The 19,890-nt window shown below is 43.2% G+C and overlaps 1 protein-coding gene across 1 annotated transcript in view; it reads left to right on the forward strand.

The window, feature by feature from the left end:
* The first annotated feature begins 598 nt into the window (after nucleotides 1-598).
* The window catches only part of kdm6a (lysine (K)-specific demethylase 6A), a 38,444-nt gene continuing 19,152 nt past the window's right edge, over nucleotides 599-19,890 (forward strand). Inside the window, exons 1-6 of the mRNA XM_067517230.1 lie at nucleotides 599-1,082; nucleotides 1,225-1,288; nucleotides 4,308-4,416; nucleotides 4,689-4,738; nucleotides 8,730-8,788; nucleotides 15,395-15,515. Coding sequence (XP_067373331.1) covers nucleotides 913-1,082; nucleotides 1,225-1,288; nucleotides 4,308-4,416; nucleotides 4,689-4,738; nucleotides 8,730-8,788; nucleotides 15,395-15,515 — 573 coding nt within the window. The 5' untranslated portion in view covers nucleotides 599-912. The remainder of the gene's footprint in view (nucleotides 1,083-1,224; nucleotides 1,289-4,307; nucleotides 4,417-4,688; nucleotides 4,739-8,729; nucleotides 8,789-15,394; nucleotides 15,516-19,890) is intronic.

Here is a 19,890-nt window from a genome sequence, read left to right on the forward strand (position 1 = left end):
TTATTATAATTCATTTTTATACTGAAGTTTCATAAACATTTGGGAGAAATAGCAGTCCTATATGTAAGGACATCTAATGTCGGAGAAATGTGCATGAAGGTCAAAGTGGTTAAAGTCGCTGATGAGCTGACAATAAATGATATAGTCACTGTGAAAGTATATGTGAGTATATGCTGTTTTCGTTTGTTTTGTCATTTCTACTGTATCTGTAGTGCAATTTACTGCTTTTTTTCTATAAAATTAATGAATATCGTATTAATATCTGCATAGTTTGTGACTATGTGAATTTAAGCATTCTGGAACATGTTTGGTTTATTGTGCAGATTATCTGTCAATTTGGGTTGTTGCAACAAACATCCGCCCCCCCAGTGGGACAGCTGTTGTAACCAATAGACTGCCTTAGAATTATGTTACGTAATAATAAATAACGTGAAGAACCAATTGCAGAAGTGAGGGGGGAGTGGGTCTTGGAGTGCCATTACATGTGTGCGTGCGCGTGCTCGCCCGCGCGTCCCCAACAAGTTTAACTGGAAAGGGTCACGTGACCGGCTGCCGCTGATTGGCCACTGAAAACGGAAGGCGTGCCGACGGTGGCGGCGTGCGTTTGCCTATGTGACACAATTACAACAACTTTGAGTCGATGGTTGGGGAAGTTTGCGATATTATCAAATAACACTCACTCCAAAATCCCACCATCACATCAACTTCATGCACAAAGTGCCACTGGAATACAAGCTGTGTTTTGATGTACAATGATGAGTGTGGAAGGTAACTTGAAGGGATCATTTCCTTGAGGATTTGGCAATAACTACGCTACGCCCCGTTCTAGTCCTGGATAGGTGTGCAACACTCTCGTTGTTGTTGCATTTTGCCGGAGTTGCTCGGTGCCGCTAATCGTCCCGTTTTCTCTCCATGAAATCGTGCGGAGTGTCGCTCACCGTCGCCGCCGCTGCTGCTGCCCGGAGTCTCGGCGTTGCTGGTAATGACGAGGAGAAAATGGCGTCGGGAAAAGCGACTGAAATCGAAGAGGACTTTCCGAAGCTAACGGCGCATGAGAAAGAGAGCTTGGCCGGAATTGACAGGTTAGATCATCCGCTGCGTGTACAGCCTCAGCCGCTCCCTTTTCTGCAAATTCTGTGTTTCTTCGCGCAGTTTGAAACAACAAATGTAAATGTCCCCAACTAATACGGAACCGTCTGTGTGTTGTCTGTCCTCTGTTCGCAGTTCTCTGTTTGGATTTCATAGGCTTCAAGAAGATGGCGCCAGAACGAAGGCCTTGCTGTTAAAGGTATGACAGAAATGGGAGCACAGTCTCCTCTGTCCGTTATCTCCTCTGATTAGTGCATATCCCACCTGAAATAAGTGGTACAGACCTGCCAACGCCACGCTAGTTATTTGACTAGCCGCGACACACACAAGCCCCGATTTCTTTCAACTTTAAAGCGGAACCAGCGCCGGGCAATTTTTTTTAATTTATTTTTTTTTGGGACGTGGTAACTGCAAACGACCAGCGACATTTGCACTTCGGACGGATTTTTCGTTTATTTGGTCCTGAAATGTAAAAGACTGCTGAAGTCGTTGGCGCACGGGAACATTGCAGGGCCATATGAAACAACACCCTGCTGAAATCCGTGGTGTCGTAGGGGTGTTGGGAGAATAGGTACATGCTACGTGATAGCTTTGGAAAAAAAAACGTGTCTATGGCTAAAACGTTATGGTCCACAAGGAGAAGCAGGTGTGCGCGAAGAAAACGCCCTCGTGCAACAACTGCTCACTTTTGCGGATGACATTTAATGTTGAGGCAAACATCCGTTGTAAACTAAGGAGACTCCAACGTGAGCCTAACAAATCGGACATTTTACTGCGAACGTTAGTCACGAAAAAGCGCGAATGCACGTGTCTTGCAAATGTATGGCCGGGAGAGGCGTGAAGTTAACAGAAACGGTGGTAACACACTCCACCATCCGTCCCATCCGCGAGAACCGCAGCCAGAGTTTGTGCGTCAGCTCACTCTGTTAGCATGTACCGTTAGCCGCTAACTGCCTAGCAGGATTCTTCCATGTTCGCTCGCGCGACAACACTTCGCTGACTTTGTCGAAGGAGAAGCGAGAACACCGTGGCAGTTCACGGGCTGCAAAAATAATGCTTGTTTGACTTTGCTCAAGATGGCGGGGATAGAAAGAAAAGACCCAGCAAGCGCTTGCTAGCTGACTAGCACCAGTGGCTAAGCTAATCCACGTTCGCTGAACAGAGATCGTGGTGGGGGCTCAGTGTTTACAACAAAGATGATTGATTAAAGCGGAAGACGGGCGCCCACTTTTCGAACGCTGCACTGCTTGGTGCACACGCAGCAGCCAGTGCAACTACCGTAACGCTGCCTGTGCTTGATTCCACTCTTCAACATGTGGCTGCTGGGGTTTCTCGTTGTATGGTGAGCGGGGGGGGGGGGACGTTGTTTTGTTAGGGTGGACTATCAGATCAGGCCCAGCCGTGCACGTACTTACTTTTCGCTTGTCCTTCAGGGATATGCATGCAGGTCCACTTCACGTCCTAACAATAAACTTGCAACAAGCTCTGATTGTGGTTGTTTTCTTGCAAAACGCTGTGCTACATTAAACACGTTTGTATTTCAGTGGTGTCATAAATATACAGAGATGCCCAGTTCCTAATACATTGTCTGTCTCAACTCTTCCATCCCATAATGAGGCGGAACAGAGAGCAATAACTGCACTGCTTAAACTGATGTAGATCCGGCAAAGCTGAAGAATGAAATACATTCACATTGGTACTGTCCCAGCATAGATTCTAGCAAGTATTAATAACTTGGCTAAATAGTGTAAAGGATGAGTTGGAATTACACGTCCAAATTTCTAATAGTAATGCACCATGTTTATAAATGTGGAACAGACTTTTTATTTGAGGAAGGACACTTCTGTGGACTTTAAGATTCATGTTTTTCCTCGTTTATGAGGATATGATGGCAGGTTTCAGTTGTAATGTGGCTTGATTGTGACTATTAGGGCACAGACTATAATAATGCCCAACTAACTTTTCAAATCAATGCCGTTGGTGTCAAAGTGATGAAAGGAGCATGACGTCCAGTTGGTCACTTTACAATGCGTTGTCCGGGGATATAAATATGATTTAGTTGAATACATGCACATGTGAATTATGCCCCATCGTTTGAATATACAGAAAGTCTTGTTGAAATGCACTAAAGCCACGATGATGATTAATTGGCCAGCAAATAAAACAGTCATTATCCCCCTAGTATGAGATTGTCCTGTGGGGACTGTCGTTCACTGTCGTTTACTGTCTTTTTAGTGTCTGGATGAGCTTATACGCTTTGATTTTTTTTTTAGGGAGTCCTGTGATTAGAGTTCCATGTGAGATTGTGTTCTTCCTTGTTTTTTTGTAGCAATATATCTTTCAGTGCACCACTTATTGTATTACAAACATTGGTTGAGGTGGTCTCAGTGATACTAAAAGGTCTGGGTCCATTTAGAATGACCTCAGTAACAGTACTGTACTATTCGTACATAACTGGTAAAATTAGTACTGTGTGCACAGTGTGATGATTTCTTTTAACACAGTCCTTCGCTGAGTAGATTTAGTAGGTCATAGGTGTTTTTTGCATTATGTACAGAATTTCTATTATGAGGAACTGCATTTATCATAATAGTTTTGTGAGTTTGCTTGTTCTTCCTGTGCTGGGTGCGCTGGTTTCCTCCCACAGTCCAAAGACATGCATGTTGGGTTAAATGCTGACTCTAAATTGGCTGTAGGTTGGAATGATTTTGTGTCTCTGTATGCTACTCTGTGTTGGCCCTGAGACAGACTGGTGACTTGTCCAGGGTCTACCCCACCTCTCATCCATCGACGGCTGGGATTGGCTCCAGCCCCCCACAGTACTGAACAGGATAAGCAGTTAAGATGGTGCATGGATGGATAGGTTTTGTTGCAAACAATTGTTTATGTGAACACTAATCACTGAGGAATGATTCCCTGCCTGCCGTATGGGCTGTCAGCAGTAATTTGTTTAGCCGTTGTTTAAGCACTGACTGACACAGACTATATTTGGGCACACAACTGGCACTATGCAAAATAGCCCTGTTAGACCTGGTAGTATATAATCACCTCTGATAAATGTGATCTACTGGCCTATGTGTTAAGATCAAGTTCTAATCATACCAGCTATTTGTAATTTGGTAGATTTATCATAGATCATAGTATATACCAACTGTTTCACTGTGTATTCTTTATTGTAGCACCGCTCTAACTATACACTGCTATTGTTCTTTGTGTAGGCTGTTAGCTGCTATGAGGCCCTCATCCTAAAAGCAGAGGGGAAAGTGGACCCAGACATTTTCTGTCAGCTGGGACATTTCAACCTCCTGCTAGAGGACTTTGAAAAAGGTGACAATATTAATGTATAATTCTTTCTGCCTGTGTTTCTGACTCTCATACCTCTACAAATCTGACCCCCATTTATGCCAACTAATTTAATGTGCACAGCTGTTGATTTAATTTTTCTGCACGCACTATTTTAGTTAACATTGTTAAAACCTACACATAGAATATGATTTGGATTTGTGCTTTTAACATGGTCCCTAACTATTCTTCTTCTTCTCTTGTCTCTCTTCTTCCCTCTGTATCATCTTCTTTTATTAATCTCACTATTTTATCAGCGTTATCTGCATACCAGAGGTACTTCAGTTTACAGTCGGATTACTGGAAGGTGAGTTTGCACAAAGCCACACACGTGAAAACATCTAAAATGAAAATGTCTTGTGAATGATATTTTTCCTGGGAAGTGGCTGCTTTTTTTTAAAGTTTTTAGTCCACATGGTCTTGATTTGACTACAGACCCTACACTCCACTACAGTTATAACAGCACGAACATTCTAGTGCATTAACAAATTTCCACAGTCTCTCAGTTCAAGATCCAACAACTTTATTGATCCAATAGGGAAATTGTGTTGCCCTGTTACAGCTGGTCTCCATGTGAAAGTAGAAAGAAAGCAAGAGAACTTCCACCAAACCAAGACAATAAACAAATCCAAACCACTGATCAATAAGTAAGAAAACAACTCCTCTTTAACATTGAGTACATCAGGTCCAGTTTCTTCTCCCCCATGTTATGACAGTCCTCATACTGTGTGAAGGTGGGAAGGGTCTTGGAGAGAGTTGCATGATTAAAGTCACCTGAGGTCTGAAGTCTGGCTGCGACCGAGTGTTTGACGTCACATGTAACGTCTGAGGAGGCAGAGGGAGGAATATAGACAGCGATCAACATGAGGTGTGAGAACTCTCTGGAACTATAGTAAGGACGGAGGCCCACCGCCAACAGTTCAGTGTCCGGGCAACAGACTCTTTCTTTCACAGCAACATGACCAGTATGACACCACCTGTCGTCCTCTGATCCACCCGCACTGTACTGAAGCATGTGTCGGACAAACTGTCCTGCAGACATGTCTCTGTGAAACACATTAGTTTACACGAGAGAGAGAGATTTTCCTTCCTCACCACTGCAGTCAACTCGTCCACCTTGTTCTCCAGAGACCTCACGTTGACCATAACCAGTGATGGGAGATGCGGCTGTAATCTTCTCACCCTCACTCGCCTGTTTACTTTTCCACCCTTCAGCTTTTTACCAGCTTTGCGACCTCCCGCTGTTTTTCTTCTTATTTCGTCCGGGATGTTTAAAGTCAGAACGAAATTTAAATTCACGGTGCCGGTCTGCTGCAGCCCGATCAGCTGTTCCCAACCGTAAACAAATGAGCGGCTCCAGCTCCAGACGCCCTGCTCACAGCTTGAAGCAGAAAAAGTTCAGCGATGATAAAAACAAAGATAACAACTCCCTCCAACCACATGATCAGAGAGGCTGAGCTTTACACAGCAAACTGGATACTTTACTATAATAAAATACTACATTAAAAATATGAAAAGGGAAGAATAAATTAAAAGAAAGCTAACTAAACTCAGCTGTGTTTAATATTTGATTAGTCTTTACAGCCAGTAGCTGAAGTTAAAAGTCAGCACTTGGTATCATCTCTCTTTGTACTGCAGCCATCTTCACTTCTTGCTTTATTGTGGGCTTGTTGCTTTAGTGAAACACTTGCCCAAGTTGGTTGTTAAGTGGGGTGAATGTAACGACCACTGAAATATAAACAGTTGTATACAGCGTTTACTCTTTATAGCTCAGCACTGTAATGTTAATCGCCTATAGAGCCAAGCAATGAAAACCCATTTCCCTGTCCTAATGCTTTTAGTGTTTTTTTCTTAATCAACACCATCCTGTACAGCTATAAAACCTTCACTGGGGATTTTGTTGTTGTACAGGATGGTATTCATACACACACACACCAAGAAATAAATGGCAGTCAGCAGCACGTGTCCTAGTGCACCCTGTGCTGGCATATGTGCATTGCAGTGCAGAGTAGTGTTTTCGGTGATATTTTTTTGGGTAAAACGTATTTTTTTTAAAAACTGAACGGCAGAATAAATGACCCATATCGTGACTATATGGGTCCTTTGGCTTTCAGTAGCTATAGGACTGTCACACTGTGGGTATAGTTGAACTCGAGCATAGTAGGTATTTCCGTGGTAGTTTGCACAGAAAGAAGGTTCTCGGTTTGACCCGGCCAGCCAACTTCCTGTGTAAATTGCACATATAAATGGTTGACTCTTGTCTCCAGGGTGTGTGCTATGCAGCTAGCCTTAATGTCAGCTCCCCTGCAGCTCGTAAGGCTACGGAGCTGAGGAATACTTGCTGTCCATAAATTGTCTGTGTACACAACATGGTACACGCAATAAGCCTGCATTTGTTTGTAGAGATGCTTGTCCATGTTGTCAGAAATTAACGGCATGCATACATGAAATGCAAAACTATGTATTGCCCACGTGGTGCTAAGAAACAATCTCAGCACCAGCTTCAAATCACAACCATAATGTAAAGTCCATGGGGAAAACATACTTTGCCTGTCCACAACTAACTAGATGTGTGAAATTTATGTTGTCGCTGCTGTGATCTCAAAATTAATTTGAGTATTGCCATGGCTCTCATTTATTTGTGAAAAAGCAGCAGTTTAGGAGCAAGAAATGCTGTTAGTCAGGGATGATTCTATCCAAATCTTCCTTGTTGAGGGTCTCCTGTTACCAGGAATTCAGGTTACTCTTCTGCTGCATGTATACACAGATTTCCAATAACCGTGGTTCTTAGAAACTCTGCTCCCCAATTAAAAGGGAGAGCAAATTTGTCAGCAAGTATCCCTGAACCCTGACATGAGTGAGCTAATGGATCGGATAGTCCTGGTTCTTGTTGAGGCATTACCTCAGTGGCAGGTCAGATAGCATAAGACAGTGCAGAGGAACAGCTGTGGTGGGATGTTTTTTTTCCCAGACTTTTTAAGTAACTGTTCTGAGAGATGTTTAGAATGTAATTAAATGTAACTGAAATGATTTGCAACTAGAAAACATTCTGCATGGGTTCTTTTTCCTGCAGTGTTTAGTATGGCGCCAAATAGGGTTTTGGGTGTCTGTAAATGCTGTACGAGGAAAATGTGTTGTTCTAACAAGATATTTATTACATACAGGGTGAAACAGTAGTCTGGTCTTGCTGCATGATGCAGCAAGTTGTTGCTGCAAGATTGTAGCTGTTGTGTGGTCTGTGCCTTTGGTCTGTGTTTGAACATCCTCTTTACATTTACAGAATGACATTCACATGTAGTTTTCGACTAGTACTACATTTTATAAAATGTGATATAACTACAAATGTTTGAAAGAGACAAACATCCCATATCAACGGCTTTCAGCTTGTCCCATCAGGGGTCGCCACAGCGGAACTGCCACGACACTCCCATTTTACCTGAGCTCAGGAAAGGCACTATGGTGTCTGAGTAGGGACATGGGGTGGCATTCGAACCCGCTCTACCACTGAAAAAATGTATACTGTTTTTCAAACAGGTTGGAAAGAGTTGGCCGTTTACACAGCTAGCAGCCTAAATAAATTAAAGGCTGATCATTCACTAGAGATCTAGAGGAAGACCAAAGAGGAGATTTATGGATGTAATGAGGGAGGACATGAAGTTAGTTGGTGTGAGTGCAGAGGACAGAGTTAGATGGAGGCACATGATTCACTGTGGCGACACCTGAAAGGGAACAACCCAAAGGAAAAGACGAAGAACAAGAAGAAGAAGCTGATCATTCACTGAACGTCACATTTTTACATTATTACAATCTTACCTATAAAATATTGGCTTGACTGTCTGCACTTTCTGCTCAAGGAATGTAGTTCATCTATTTAATCAGCTGTGACATGATGGCGTCCAGCTTGTCGACCGGTCCTCTGTGTGGATGAACAGGCCTGTTTGCTTTGTGATTCACTGTTGGAAATGCCCATAAACAGAGGGGGTGGGATCAGACCTGACATCTCAGGGCTCTTTGTGATCACAGATTACACAAAACAACATGGGGGAAAAAGTGGTGGGAAATGGTAAACTGTAACAACGATGTTGATAAGCTTTACGTACTTTCAATGTATGAGACCAGAGCCTAGTTTACTAGTCTGAGAGTTACTCATCAGAACCCACCAACAATCAGTCAGTGTCAATACCCTCAACAATATAATTTAGAATTTTCAGCTTCAAGTTATGAACAATAGTCTTGTAAAGTTGCTATATAATGTCCGTGATGCTGTGTATAACCATTTTTATGTTCCCCCCCCCCAGAATGCTGCCTTTTTATATGGCCTTGGTATGGTTTACTTCCATTACAACGCATTTCAGTGGTAAGTGCTGTTTAAAGAAATCTTTCTTACATGTACAGTTCTATAACGATGATAATGACTTTGGGGTGGTGGTTAAACAAGGCTGTATTCTATCTTCTGCATACATTAACGTTTCATCAGTGTGGTCAGTTCAGTTCAAGCTCTGTACACGGGAAAAACCAGCTTTGCCTAATAGAATTTATGGAGGACTAGCTTGCACTCAAGATGGTATCTAAACATGAAACATTTGGAGATGTTGTGTTTAAAGATGTGGTGCTTTGGAGGCTGGGAGGTTTCCTACTTCCAGTCTGTTTGCTGAGCTAATTTAAACATCATGAAAATGATAGAGATTTTCAGAGATATTCCCTTATGAAGTCTGTTATTTAGCTTTGCTCTTACAAACATTCAGAGGTCAAAGTCTGGGTTGGGAGCTCACAGCTGGTGGAGCACCTCTGCCCTACTCCTGTGGCTTATGCTAGATGTTGCTTTGACTTGAGTCCCAAATTGGCAAGCTCCCAATGCCTGCATTAGCTAAGACTGCCTTTGTGCTAACGGTGTAGGTGAAGAGCTGGATGGAGCAGAGCAAATGGAACGATGCAAGGAGCTGGGTGTGTTTCTGTGTGAAGAATGTGATGGCAAAAGTCTGCATTGAAATTCATTTATAAAATCCTACAAACATATTAAGGAGCTTGCATGTCCAGATGTAGAAACGTGGAGAGGCCTGCAGGCCGCAGTAATGTGAGCTACACACTCCAGGTGTTTCTAAAATGTGCTGTACAGTATAAGGGATGAGGGAATGTGACATCTTTTATGGCCTGCCTCATGTCATTTTACACGTAATAAATGCCGTTATGAATAAGGAGTCACAATAACCAGGAGAGCACTGTTTCGTTTGGCTCCACACATCTGCTTTAACATGAATCATTTGGTCATTTTGCACAACAGACATTTTTATTTCCTATAGCCAGAGAGGCCCAGCTATCCATAAAATAAATAATGCTATATGCATACCTCTGTGACCATGACGCGCGAGCCTGCAGTTCCCCAGTCGAGTGTCTTTTATCGTATTCATTTAAGATGGAGCCAAATCCGTTATTACGTAGTGGAAAACGTTTACTTGCTAAAATATCAGACATGCTTGTCTTTAAACTCTATATTTGAATATCTTTATGATTTGCCAGCTGATGTGCTGTGTAATTCGTTGTTGTCTACTGCTTGACAACATCCATAATCATGGTCCATCATTGGAGTGGGAGTATTGATGTGTGAAGAAGTGAGAAGATTTGCTATTGGATGAGATTAGGTCACAGAACAGCAACAGAGAGACATAATTGTCTTGCTTTTTTCTGTTTAGGTGAGTATCAGTACATTACTTTGGTCTGTATTTCTTAACTTAAGGGAAGCTGTTTAAGCTTTAAAACCACCGTCCTAACTGAACCATCTGGGTCTGTTCTCAATCCCGGTCCTCAGGGATCCTGGATCTGCTTGTTTTCCAACCATTCCAATCTTTTTTTCCATCTACCCACTGCTGAAAATCTGCATCAGGTGTTTTCAGTCAATCAGAAGCTGGAAGGCACCATCTCAGATGAGGGTGGAGAGGGGAAAGACAAAATGACTCGGTCTCTTCTAGCTTCTGATTGGCTGACTGAATACATCTGATCCAGGTAATCAGCAGTGGGTATTTGCAGGGCCGGTTAGAAAACAAGCAGAGGAATGATCCTTCCTGACCAAACAGTGTTCTAAATGCTGCAAGGAACCACCCAGTTCAAGTGTCCATTCGCACAAAATCAGAACCAGTGGCAGGAATCTTAATATTTGTGGGAGCAGTCCTCAAACTAGAAGAATTACTTAAATTACGTATTTTCCTGTGTTTTTGTTTGTTGGCATATGACAGATGACTTGTTGTGTGGTCTAAATGACATCAACCTCCTGGAAAGAGGCCCAGGTTGGGCCTGTTGGCGTTTGTGGTAGGACTATGGTTTCAAATATGTGCTTTGGATTTATTCAGATTTAGAGGCCAGGTTCAGGACAGCAGGTCAGTGTCTTTCTTTAAAAGGGAGCTTACCCAGTAACTGTAACTGAATTTGCCAAAGGTCTACAATGACATGCGTGTTTAAAGTGAGGTGTCAACATTTCAGGCCAAGACACTGGCAACAGAAATGACCCGTTTGGCCTTGGACAAATATGCAGGTTAAATTGCAGTAAACAAAATTAGTGGAACATTTTGTAGATACCAGTCTGCTGCATTATGTACAGTTTTGTGTAGAGTTTTTCAGAGAGGAATTGTCTGTATCTTATCCAACAAACATATGGATGGAAGGAAGGGGATCTGCCTTCATGTCAGCACATTTGCCTTCTCCAAAAGGAGATGGTCCCTTGCCATACCTGCTCTTTATTGGTCGTTGAAAGCCGGCGTATGACTGTTGAAGTCACTTTAACAACTAATTTAACTGAATAGTTTTAACTTCTAGGTCACAAGGAAAATCAATCTGAAATTGAGGATGGAATTTTTCATAGTTTAATCCCTTTTAAGTCTTTTTTTCTTCTACCTATTTGTCAGAGCAGTTGGACAACAGCTTTCTTTTCTTTCCTCATTTTTTATTTGAAAATGAAAATAAATTTTGCCAGGGACACAGACTATTTGAGCCAAACCCATTCACTTCAATGAGGTGATGCAGTACCTCCTTCTCTTCCGCTGTGCTACGGTGGCATTTAGCCTCCGTTTTGCCCTCTGTTCTTCCTCCACATCATTCTTGCCCTTGAAGGGCTCCAGTATTTTTACCCGGCCAAGTTCCTATGACCCTATCTCTGAGGTCCGGGTAAAGTGACAGTGGGGGAAGGGAAGGTTTCATGTTGGATCACATCGCCATGAGCCTGAGGCCCAAAGGAATGCTGAGCTGTCAGATGTTTCCTTCACAGGACTGAAGTGGTCCAACTGTTGGTCGTTAACAAGTCCATCCAAAACTAGCCTCCTCATTGCAGTCTTAGGTCACAGCGGCCATGCAAATTTCAATGTAGAGCAAGAGTGGAACATTAATGCTATTAAAATCTCACCAAATGGCAATCAAATAATGGAACTCAACTGTGTTGCCTGCCTGGCCTATCGACAAATGTGCAGTTTTTTCCCAGTCCAATGCCCTTTACTGATGGATGGTGTAAGCTCCACACGGCTGCCTTACACTGTGTGTCGAGAATTATTCTGTAGAAGAGCTGCATTCTCCAAGCATTCGCCTTAGATTGTGCCAGTGACGGCGGAAAGCTGGAACACTGAACACAGAAGGGAGGGAGGGACCAGATTGAGCAGGGGGAGCGTTGGGTAGGAGGGAAAAGGGGGCAATGAGTTCACTTCGCTGTGTCACCCAGTGAGAAAAGCTTCATGCTGACGTGCAGTTGCCATTGTTGTCGTAGCTCCACATTGAGTGTGTTAAATTGAAAACATGCTTTTTGTTTTAACTGCTATTTTCCTGTTGACTACTTTCTTATTATTGTTGTTAAGAGAGGAGTAGAAAATGTATTTCTTACATGACAGCAGCATTTTGTCTTGTCTACCATCTGTTACACTTGTGAAGTCAGCCCAGTGTCATTGACCAGATAAACTTCTCAGACACTGGATCATTAGATTTAACAAATTAAAGACTGTGTGGCCACATGAGCCACAGTTTTAATTAGGAGGTGGCAGACTGGTGTCTGTATGAGGTGTTGGAGGTGAAATAAAATGGTGATATCGGTGTCATTTGAAAATTGCACTGTCAGTTACAGTTTCACAGTACTAACTTTGGGTCATCAATATTAATCCCTGTAAGCATCCCACCTTACACAAACCACTCTAATGAATTTCACACTAGGGGCGAGTGCAGATAACATGACTGGTATTAGATAAGTGCTTGGTTTCAGTATGGGGAATTTAACATAAAGCCCAGGTTTGTGAAGCAGCAAGGCCACTCACAAATCCTGTAGCTCCACTGCTGATGGCAGGTGTGTCAGCCCTAAACATCTGAAACTATTAGGCTGTACTAACCTAATGGACAGAATGCACAAAATTATATTAGTTTTTCCTCTCCGGTATAAAATCAATCACTTCTAAGTTTTAAAGCAACACTAGCCCCTATAGCATTTGTCCCTCCCAGTGCAATTGTCTGATATGTAGATACATTTTAGGTTTGACAGTTTTACTTGCACTTTGCCACTTGCGTGTAGATTGAGTTTGCTTGATCACAAATCTGATAATGTCTGTCCTGCATTTTACAAGGTATAGGCAAATCTGGTTTGTCTGTGCTCCAGCTCAGAAGTTGGCGATAATGCACCTGAAGCTGTATATTTACAACTATCACTTTAGCACAGCTGTGTCTTGCAGCTTTATTATCGCAAGGGCACAATAAAACTGGAACATCTAGATTCAAGATTCAGACAAATGCAATAATAGGGAAATTGGGTTGTCATGTTACAGCTGCTCTCCATGGGAAAAGTAGAGCAGAAAGAAATAATAAATGAAATAAAAACAGTACTATTTGTCCATTTTGACCAATTAGTCAAAATCAACAGCTTTCAGCTTGTCCCTTCAATGGTCACCACAGTTTAATGGCCACTGGGAGAAAGGATCTCCAGTGATGTTCTGTGGAGCACTTTACTATGATCAGTCTCTGGCTCAAAGTGCTCCTCTGTGCAGCCAACACACAGTGGAGTGGGTGGGAGGGATTGAGAGAAGTTTGGACAACATTCTCCTCTCAGCCACAGAAGATCCAGCTTCTCCCCCAGAACAGAACCAGCCCTCCTTATTATTTAGTTCCGTCTGTTACTGGCTGCCACCTTCATATTTCATAGAAGATGGAGCTGGCTACCACAGACTCCTAAAATAGCCGGAGCATGGTGGTGGAGAGAGGATTGACGAATTGAGTCCTGGACATCCTGAAGTCCACCACCAGTTCCTTTTGTTTTACTGATGTTGACCTGGAGATGATTGTGCTCACACAGGTTAAAAAAAACTGTCCACCACTGATCAATACTTATCTCCACCCATACATCCAACAACCGCAGAGTCATCAGAAAAGGTGGCAGGACTCTGAGTTGTACCTGAAGGCAGAGGTACACAGGGTGAAGAGAAAGGGAGACAGGACTGTCCCTTTGGGAGCACCTGTGCTGCAGGTCACAGTGTCCGACACAGTTCTGCAGACAGACATACTGGGGTCAGTCAGTGAGGTAGTCCAAGATCCAGGCAACCATGGGGGTGTCATCGAGCATGCTATTTAATCTCTCCCTCAGCAGGACACGCTGCATTGTGTAAAAAGCACTGGACAAGTCAAAGAACATAATCTTTACAGACCCCCCAGGCTTGTCCAGGTGGGTGTAGCTGTAGTGTAGCAGGTGGATGAGAGCACCCCCCCAGAACTAACACTTTCATGATGTGGGGCATTACAACCACAGGTCTGTAGTTACTGGAGACACTGGGGCATGCGACTTTCTGTACTGGCACCAGGCTGATGTTTTCCATCTCACTGCCACCCTGGTTGAAGATGTGCTGAAGGAGGCCAGGTAGCTGTGGGGCACAGGCTTTCAGTACCCTGGGTCTGACTCCATCAGGACCTGCAGCCATTGTGGAGCGAAGCTCTCTCCTCACCTGCTCTGCTGAGATGGTCAGCTTGTTGTTGTTGTTTGGGAACAACACAGAAGCTGATGGAATCTGTAATGCAGCCTGTCAGTCCATCAGTGTCCTCACCAAGTGTCTCACATAGACTTTTCCAATCATTGGCCTCAAAACATCCCTGCAGGGCATATGTGGCCCCCTCAGACTATCCTTTCACTGTTGTGGTGGTGGGGGGCTGCCTTTGAACCACGGGCTTGTACACAGGTAGGAGGTGGATCGGTTCGTGGCAGAAGGGCAGAAGGGCTGTAGATGTGTCCAGTCAGGTTCTTTCCTCTCTCCTCTGATCCGCCCACACTATACTGAAGTATGTGTCAGGCATGTTTTCCTGCCGCCATGTCTCTGTGAAACACATTAGTCTACACTCGAGATATTTTCCTTCCTTATCAGTGCAGTCTACTCGTCCACCTTGTTCTCCAGAGACCTAACGTTGACCATAATCCGAGATGGGAGATGCAGCTTCCACCCTTCCGCTTTTTACCAGCTCTGCAACCTCGAGCCATTTTCCTCCTTATATCGTATGTGATGTTTAAAGTCCAAACGAAACTTAAATCCACAGTGCCGTCTGCTGAAGCCCAATCAGCTGTTCTCGACTTTAAACAAATAAGCGGCTCCAGCTCCATACAACTGTTCTGCACTGCAGAAAAACTTCAGCGATGATAAAAAAAACAAAAATTTTAAATTAAAACTTCTCCAATCTAGATTGAATTTGTCTTAAATAGGGTCTAGTGATGATTTTACCAAGGAATTACCATCCGTCTCCACTACTATTAGTAGCATTTACTTTGAGACTGAGTAGCTATAAGGTATCTAAAAGTGCCCCATAGTATCAGTTCTGATATATTGACATGTTGTTAGATGTCTGTCCATATTGCCCAGCTGTGTTGAGTGTCAGAATTACGTTGTAACAAGCTGCATTTTTATTTTCCAGCGTTCCATTAATGTTTGTTGAAATATGTTTGTATTAAACACACTTGTTCTGTGTCCAGGGCAATCAAGGCATTCCAGGAGGTGCTTTATATTGACCCCAGCTTCTCAAGAGCTAAAGAGATCCACCTGAGGCTGGGATTCATGTTTAAAGTCAACACAGACTACGAGTCAAGCTTAAAGGTAAATCTGGACAATTCTTATATTGTGGCAGCAAGACAGACAGAATGTATTTATTATGTTGCTTTGGACCAGCTGAACGAGGACCTCAGCCCCCTTCTTTGTTACTTTGGGATCAAACTTTAACTTTCTTGAGGTTGTGGGTTGAGGCTCAACCCATATTTTATTCACAGTAGAACATAAACAACATATCAGATGTTGAAACTGAAAAATTGTACCATTTCATGGAAAATATTAGTATTATATTAATATTTATTATTAATGTTATTTTGAATTTAATGGCAGCAACACATCTCAAAAAAAGTTGGAATAGGGCTCAAAAAGGCTGGAAAAATAATTGCAGCAAATCAAAAACAAATGGAGGAGCAACTAACAAGGTTGACAACTAATTGGGTTAATTGGCAACAGGTCAGTAACATGGCTGGATATAAAAGGAGCATTTCAGAGAGACGGGGGCTCTCGAATGTAAAGATCTGCAGAGGTTCACCATCTACAGTATATAATGTCATCAAAAGATTCAAAGAATCAGGAGGAATCTCTGTGCACAAGGGACAAGGCTGAAGGTCAAACTGGATGCTTGTGATCTTCGGGGCCTCAGGCAGCACTGCGTTAAAAACAGGCCTGATTCTCTACTGGACATCACTGTATGGGCTCAGTGAGTTAAAGCTGTATGATGCAAAGAAGAAGCCATATGTGAAAACAATGCAGAAATGCAACTGCACTTTCTGGGCCAAAGCTCATTTAAAAATGGTCTGAGGCAAATTAATCAAAATAACACAGACATCATGTCCTGACTAAAGACAAGAGGAACCATCCAGCTTGTTATCAGCACACAGTTTAAAAACCTGGAGGTGCATTAGTGCCTATGGTGTGGGCAGCTTACACATCTGGAAAGGCTGAAACGTACATAGAAGTTTTAGAGCAACATATGCTCCCATCCTGACGACGTCTCTTTCAGGGAAGACTCTCCATATTTCAGCAAGACAATGCTAAACCACATGCTGCATCCATCACAACAGCATGGCTTCACAGGAGAAGAGTCCGGGTGCTGAAATGGCCTGACTGCAGTCCAGACCTTTCACCAATAGAAACCATTTGGTGCATCATAAAACAAAAAATCAAGGAACAAAGGCCCAGAACTGTTGAGCAGGTAGAATGCTGCATCAGACAAGAATTGGAACATTCCTCTCCTAAAACTTTAATTAGTTGATAAAACAAGAGCGGATCATACATAATGGTAAACATCATCCTCTTCCAACGTTTGTGAGATGTGTTGCTGCCATAAATTCAAAATGAGCTAATATTTTCCATGAAATGGTAAAATTTCGCAGTTTCTACATCTATTTTTGTTTTATTGTGAATAAAATATGGGTTGATGAGGTTTGCAAATCAATGCTTTCTGTTTTTATTTACATTTACACATCATCCCAACTTTTTTGGAATTAGGTTGTACTTAAGTATTCAGTTAGTGTACTTCTACCACCTCTGCACACAGGGTTTCACACTACGTAAACAGTAGCCATGCTGACTCTTGTCCTCCTCGACACTATTAAGATCATCATTGGCTGATTTTTATGTACTACATGAGTAGTGAAGCTTCAGTGTTTGCTCTATTACCTGTGTGGAGACTGTGGACAATGCAATTGAGTTAGAAAATGTCCTGTAGCAGCACGCTATAGTGGTCTCCCTGTTAACATGTGTCTTATTGTACACAACTTATCTCATACATTTGACAAAATATGGTCAACTCATATGACTAATACCTGGGTCTCTGTAAATAAAAAGACTGCTTATCATGTGAATGAGGAAAATATCAGAGTATTATCTTCTAGAATTATAATCTCACTGAAGTGGGAGTCATACAAGTCTTTATTCTTCCTAAATAGACTCATCCTGCCTAGCAGTCCTGATTAACAAAGGCTGGTAGATCATCTGTCTTCTCTGTGTGAACTAAACCTCCTCTATCTCCTGACACCTGTGAGCAATGGATGTCCAGACAGTAATGAGGAGCTTTGTGACTGAAGCCTATGGATCTATTGTTGTCTAAGAGTCTTGGTTCCCTTTAGGAGCAGACTGCCATCTGATCCTGGGCTTTGTCCTGCTCCAGATGTATCTATATTTTTTACTATTACTGTTTTATTGTATTACCATGATTCGAGCCTCAGAGAATATGTTTTTGCATTTGTACTTATGTTTATTACATGTTGGTGGTTGAATTAGCTTTACAACATTACAATAGTGTTAAAGTGTGCGCTTGATAGTTTCAGCCAATTGACACTAAAATTGAAGGTAGGCAGTGTCCATAAGATGGTGTACTATAATATGTATCCATAAGTTAGGCCTTGGTGGCTGGGTGGAGCCACACCTGATGAGGTGGGATTCAAACCCGTGGCCTTCTGTTTCCCAACCCAATGCTCTTCCAATGATCCACCAGGCCACCTCAAAGCACGTTCCATGACCGGGAATCGAACATAGGCCGTGGCAGTGAAAGCGCTGAATCCTATCCACTAGACCAGAACGGAGCCGTGTATAGAATAACTGTATTAAGCCTTGTAGTGATACTGTTGATCGATTTAAGTAGGCTGCACATGCTCCAGTTTCTCACTCTGTCTTGGAAGCACCCCTCCCTCTTACTCCTGGCTCATTTCCACCAACACACACACACATCTGCCCTGGTTATCTACAGGGAGGGGTGGGTGCATGTTTAGTGGAGCATTGAATAGAGATTGAATAAAGGTTGGAGAGAGGGAGAAAGGGGGAAATGGAAAAGGCTGCAGATGATGACTGCGGGGAGAAAGGGAATGTAAAGACAGGTTTTTATGGGGGATGCAGGTTTCATAGTGCTTCCCCTTCCTCCTTGTTTCTCTTGAGCACACTTTAGGTAGAGGAAGAGGCTGAGTGGCATCATGTGACAGAGAGATGCCTGCAGTGTCTGAGAATACTCTGTAACCTAATTTGGAGCACTGCAGTTCTAGATATAACTCAAAGTCACTGACAGTCCTCTATACACAAACTTCATTCCATCAGTGGCTGCACATTTAGCCAGTGAGAGGACAGGAAGATGATTGCAAGAGTGTGTGTTCAGGCATTGTTTTGGTAATGTGATGAGTTGAGCAGTGAGGAGAAGAGCTTTGAGATGACTGAGGAAGGGGGAGAGGCAAAGAGACAGGGAGAGGTGGTGTGCGTCTGCACGTTCCGGCTTTGAGGTATTGTGTGTCATCTCTCTGCACTCTCTACTGCAGCCGTCTGCTGAATAGTAATCAGTGACACCAGGATAGAAAAGGGGGAAGGAGGGGGTGAGAGAGAGAGAGAGAGAGGAAGAAAAAAGATAGCAGCGAGAGAGAGAGAGAGAGAGAGGGGAAGGCGAGACATGGGAAGGGAGGTGGAATGCCAAGCTGACAATCCTGCTGCATTATCTGCCTGGTGGTAGAGCAAGTGTGAAAGAGAAGGAGGGATAGAAGAAGCTGAGGGAGAGATCTACAGGAGGATGCGGTGTGTGGGGGTTCCAGGAGGAGTGTGATATGGCAGTGATCTAGGTAATGCACTTGGGTGTGTGGGTGTGTGTGCATGCATGCATTGGGACAACTGCCTGTGATGCTTGTCGGATGTTTTGTGGCTCATAAGCTCATAGCCCTTAAAAGGGAGTTTATTCTAAGCTGTGTGTGTGTGTGTGCGTGTGCGTGTGCGTGCACATGTGTGAAGCTCCAGTGGCCCTGGGGTGAACTATGTGAGAAAAGATCCAGCTGGACGCTTCCTTTTTTCCTGTCTGACATTGGCCGACCATGTACAGTAGCTGCTGCTGCAAGACTGCAGACTCTACCTTTTAAGTGTGTGTGTGTGTGTGTGTGGTTACAGCTATCTGACATGGGCCTCTGTGGCAGATAGTAACATTTGCCTTTAAGCTTGCAGCAAAAGCTAATTAGAGAAACCTCACCATAGTTGAACAGTGCTGTAAGGCAGCCCAGGCAGTGCAGCCTGTTCTGTAGCTGTGTGCTAGATTCATGCGCACGATTCCCAGTCTTAACTGACCCAGATAAGACTTTATTGGTGGTGCCCCTTTAAATGCCTGAGGCTGTGCTCGGCGACTGTGCTGAGGTTATGGTGTATGGAATCTATCACTTGAAGCCATCACTGGGTGCTTGAGTGTTCTCTCTACAGATTTTCAAAATCAGAGCTCTTCACTGGGATTTAATTTCTTCTCTCAGCTCAGGTGAATTTTAACAAACCCAACATCAGAATGTAGGTGGCAAACACAGGAGTTACATGGAAGAGTCCTCAGCTTTTCAGGAGAAAGCCGGGGGGGATGCACCAGACAGCTGTCTCTGTAGCCATGTGATGCACTTATGTGCTAATCTGTTCAGTGACCCTGGATGGAGAT

This window comes from Channa argus, chromosome 9 (assembly GCF_033026475.1).
Source record: "Channa argus isolate prfri chromosome 9, Channa argus male v1.0, whole genome shotgun sequence".
Classification (NCBI taxonomy): Eukaryota; Metazoa; Chordata; class Actinopteri; order Anabantiformes; family Channidae; genus Channa; species Channa argus.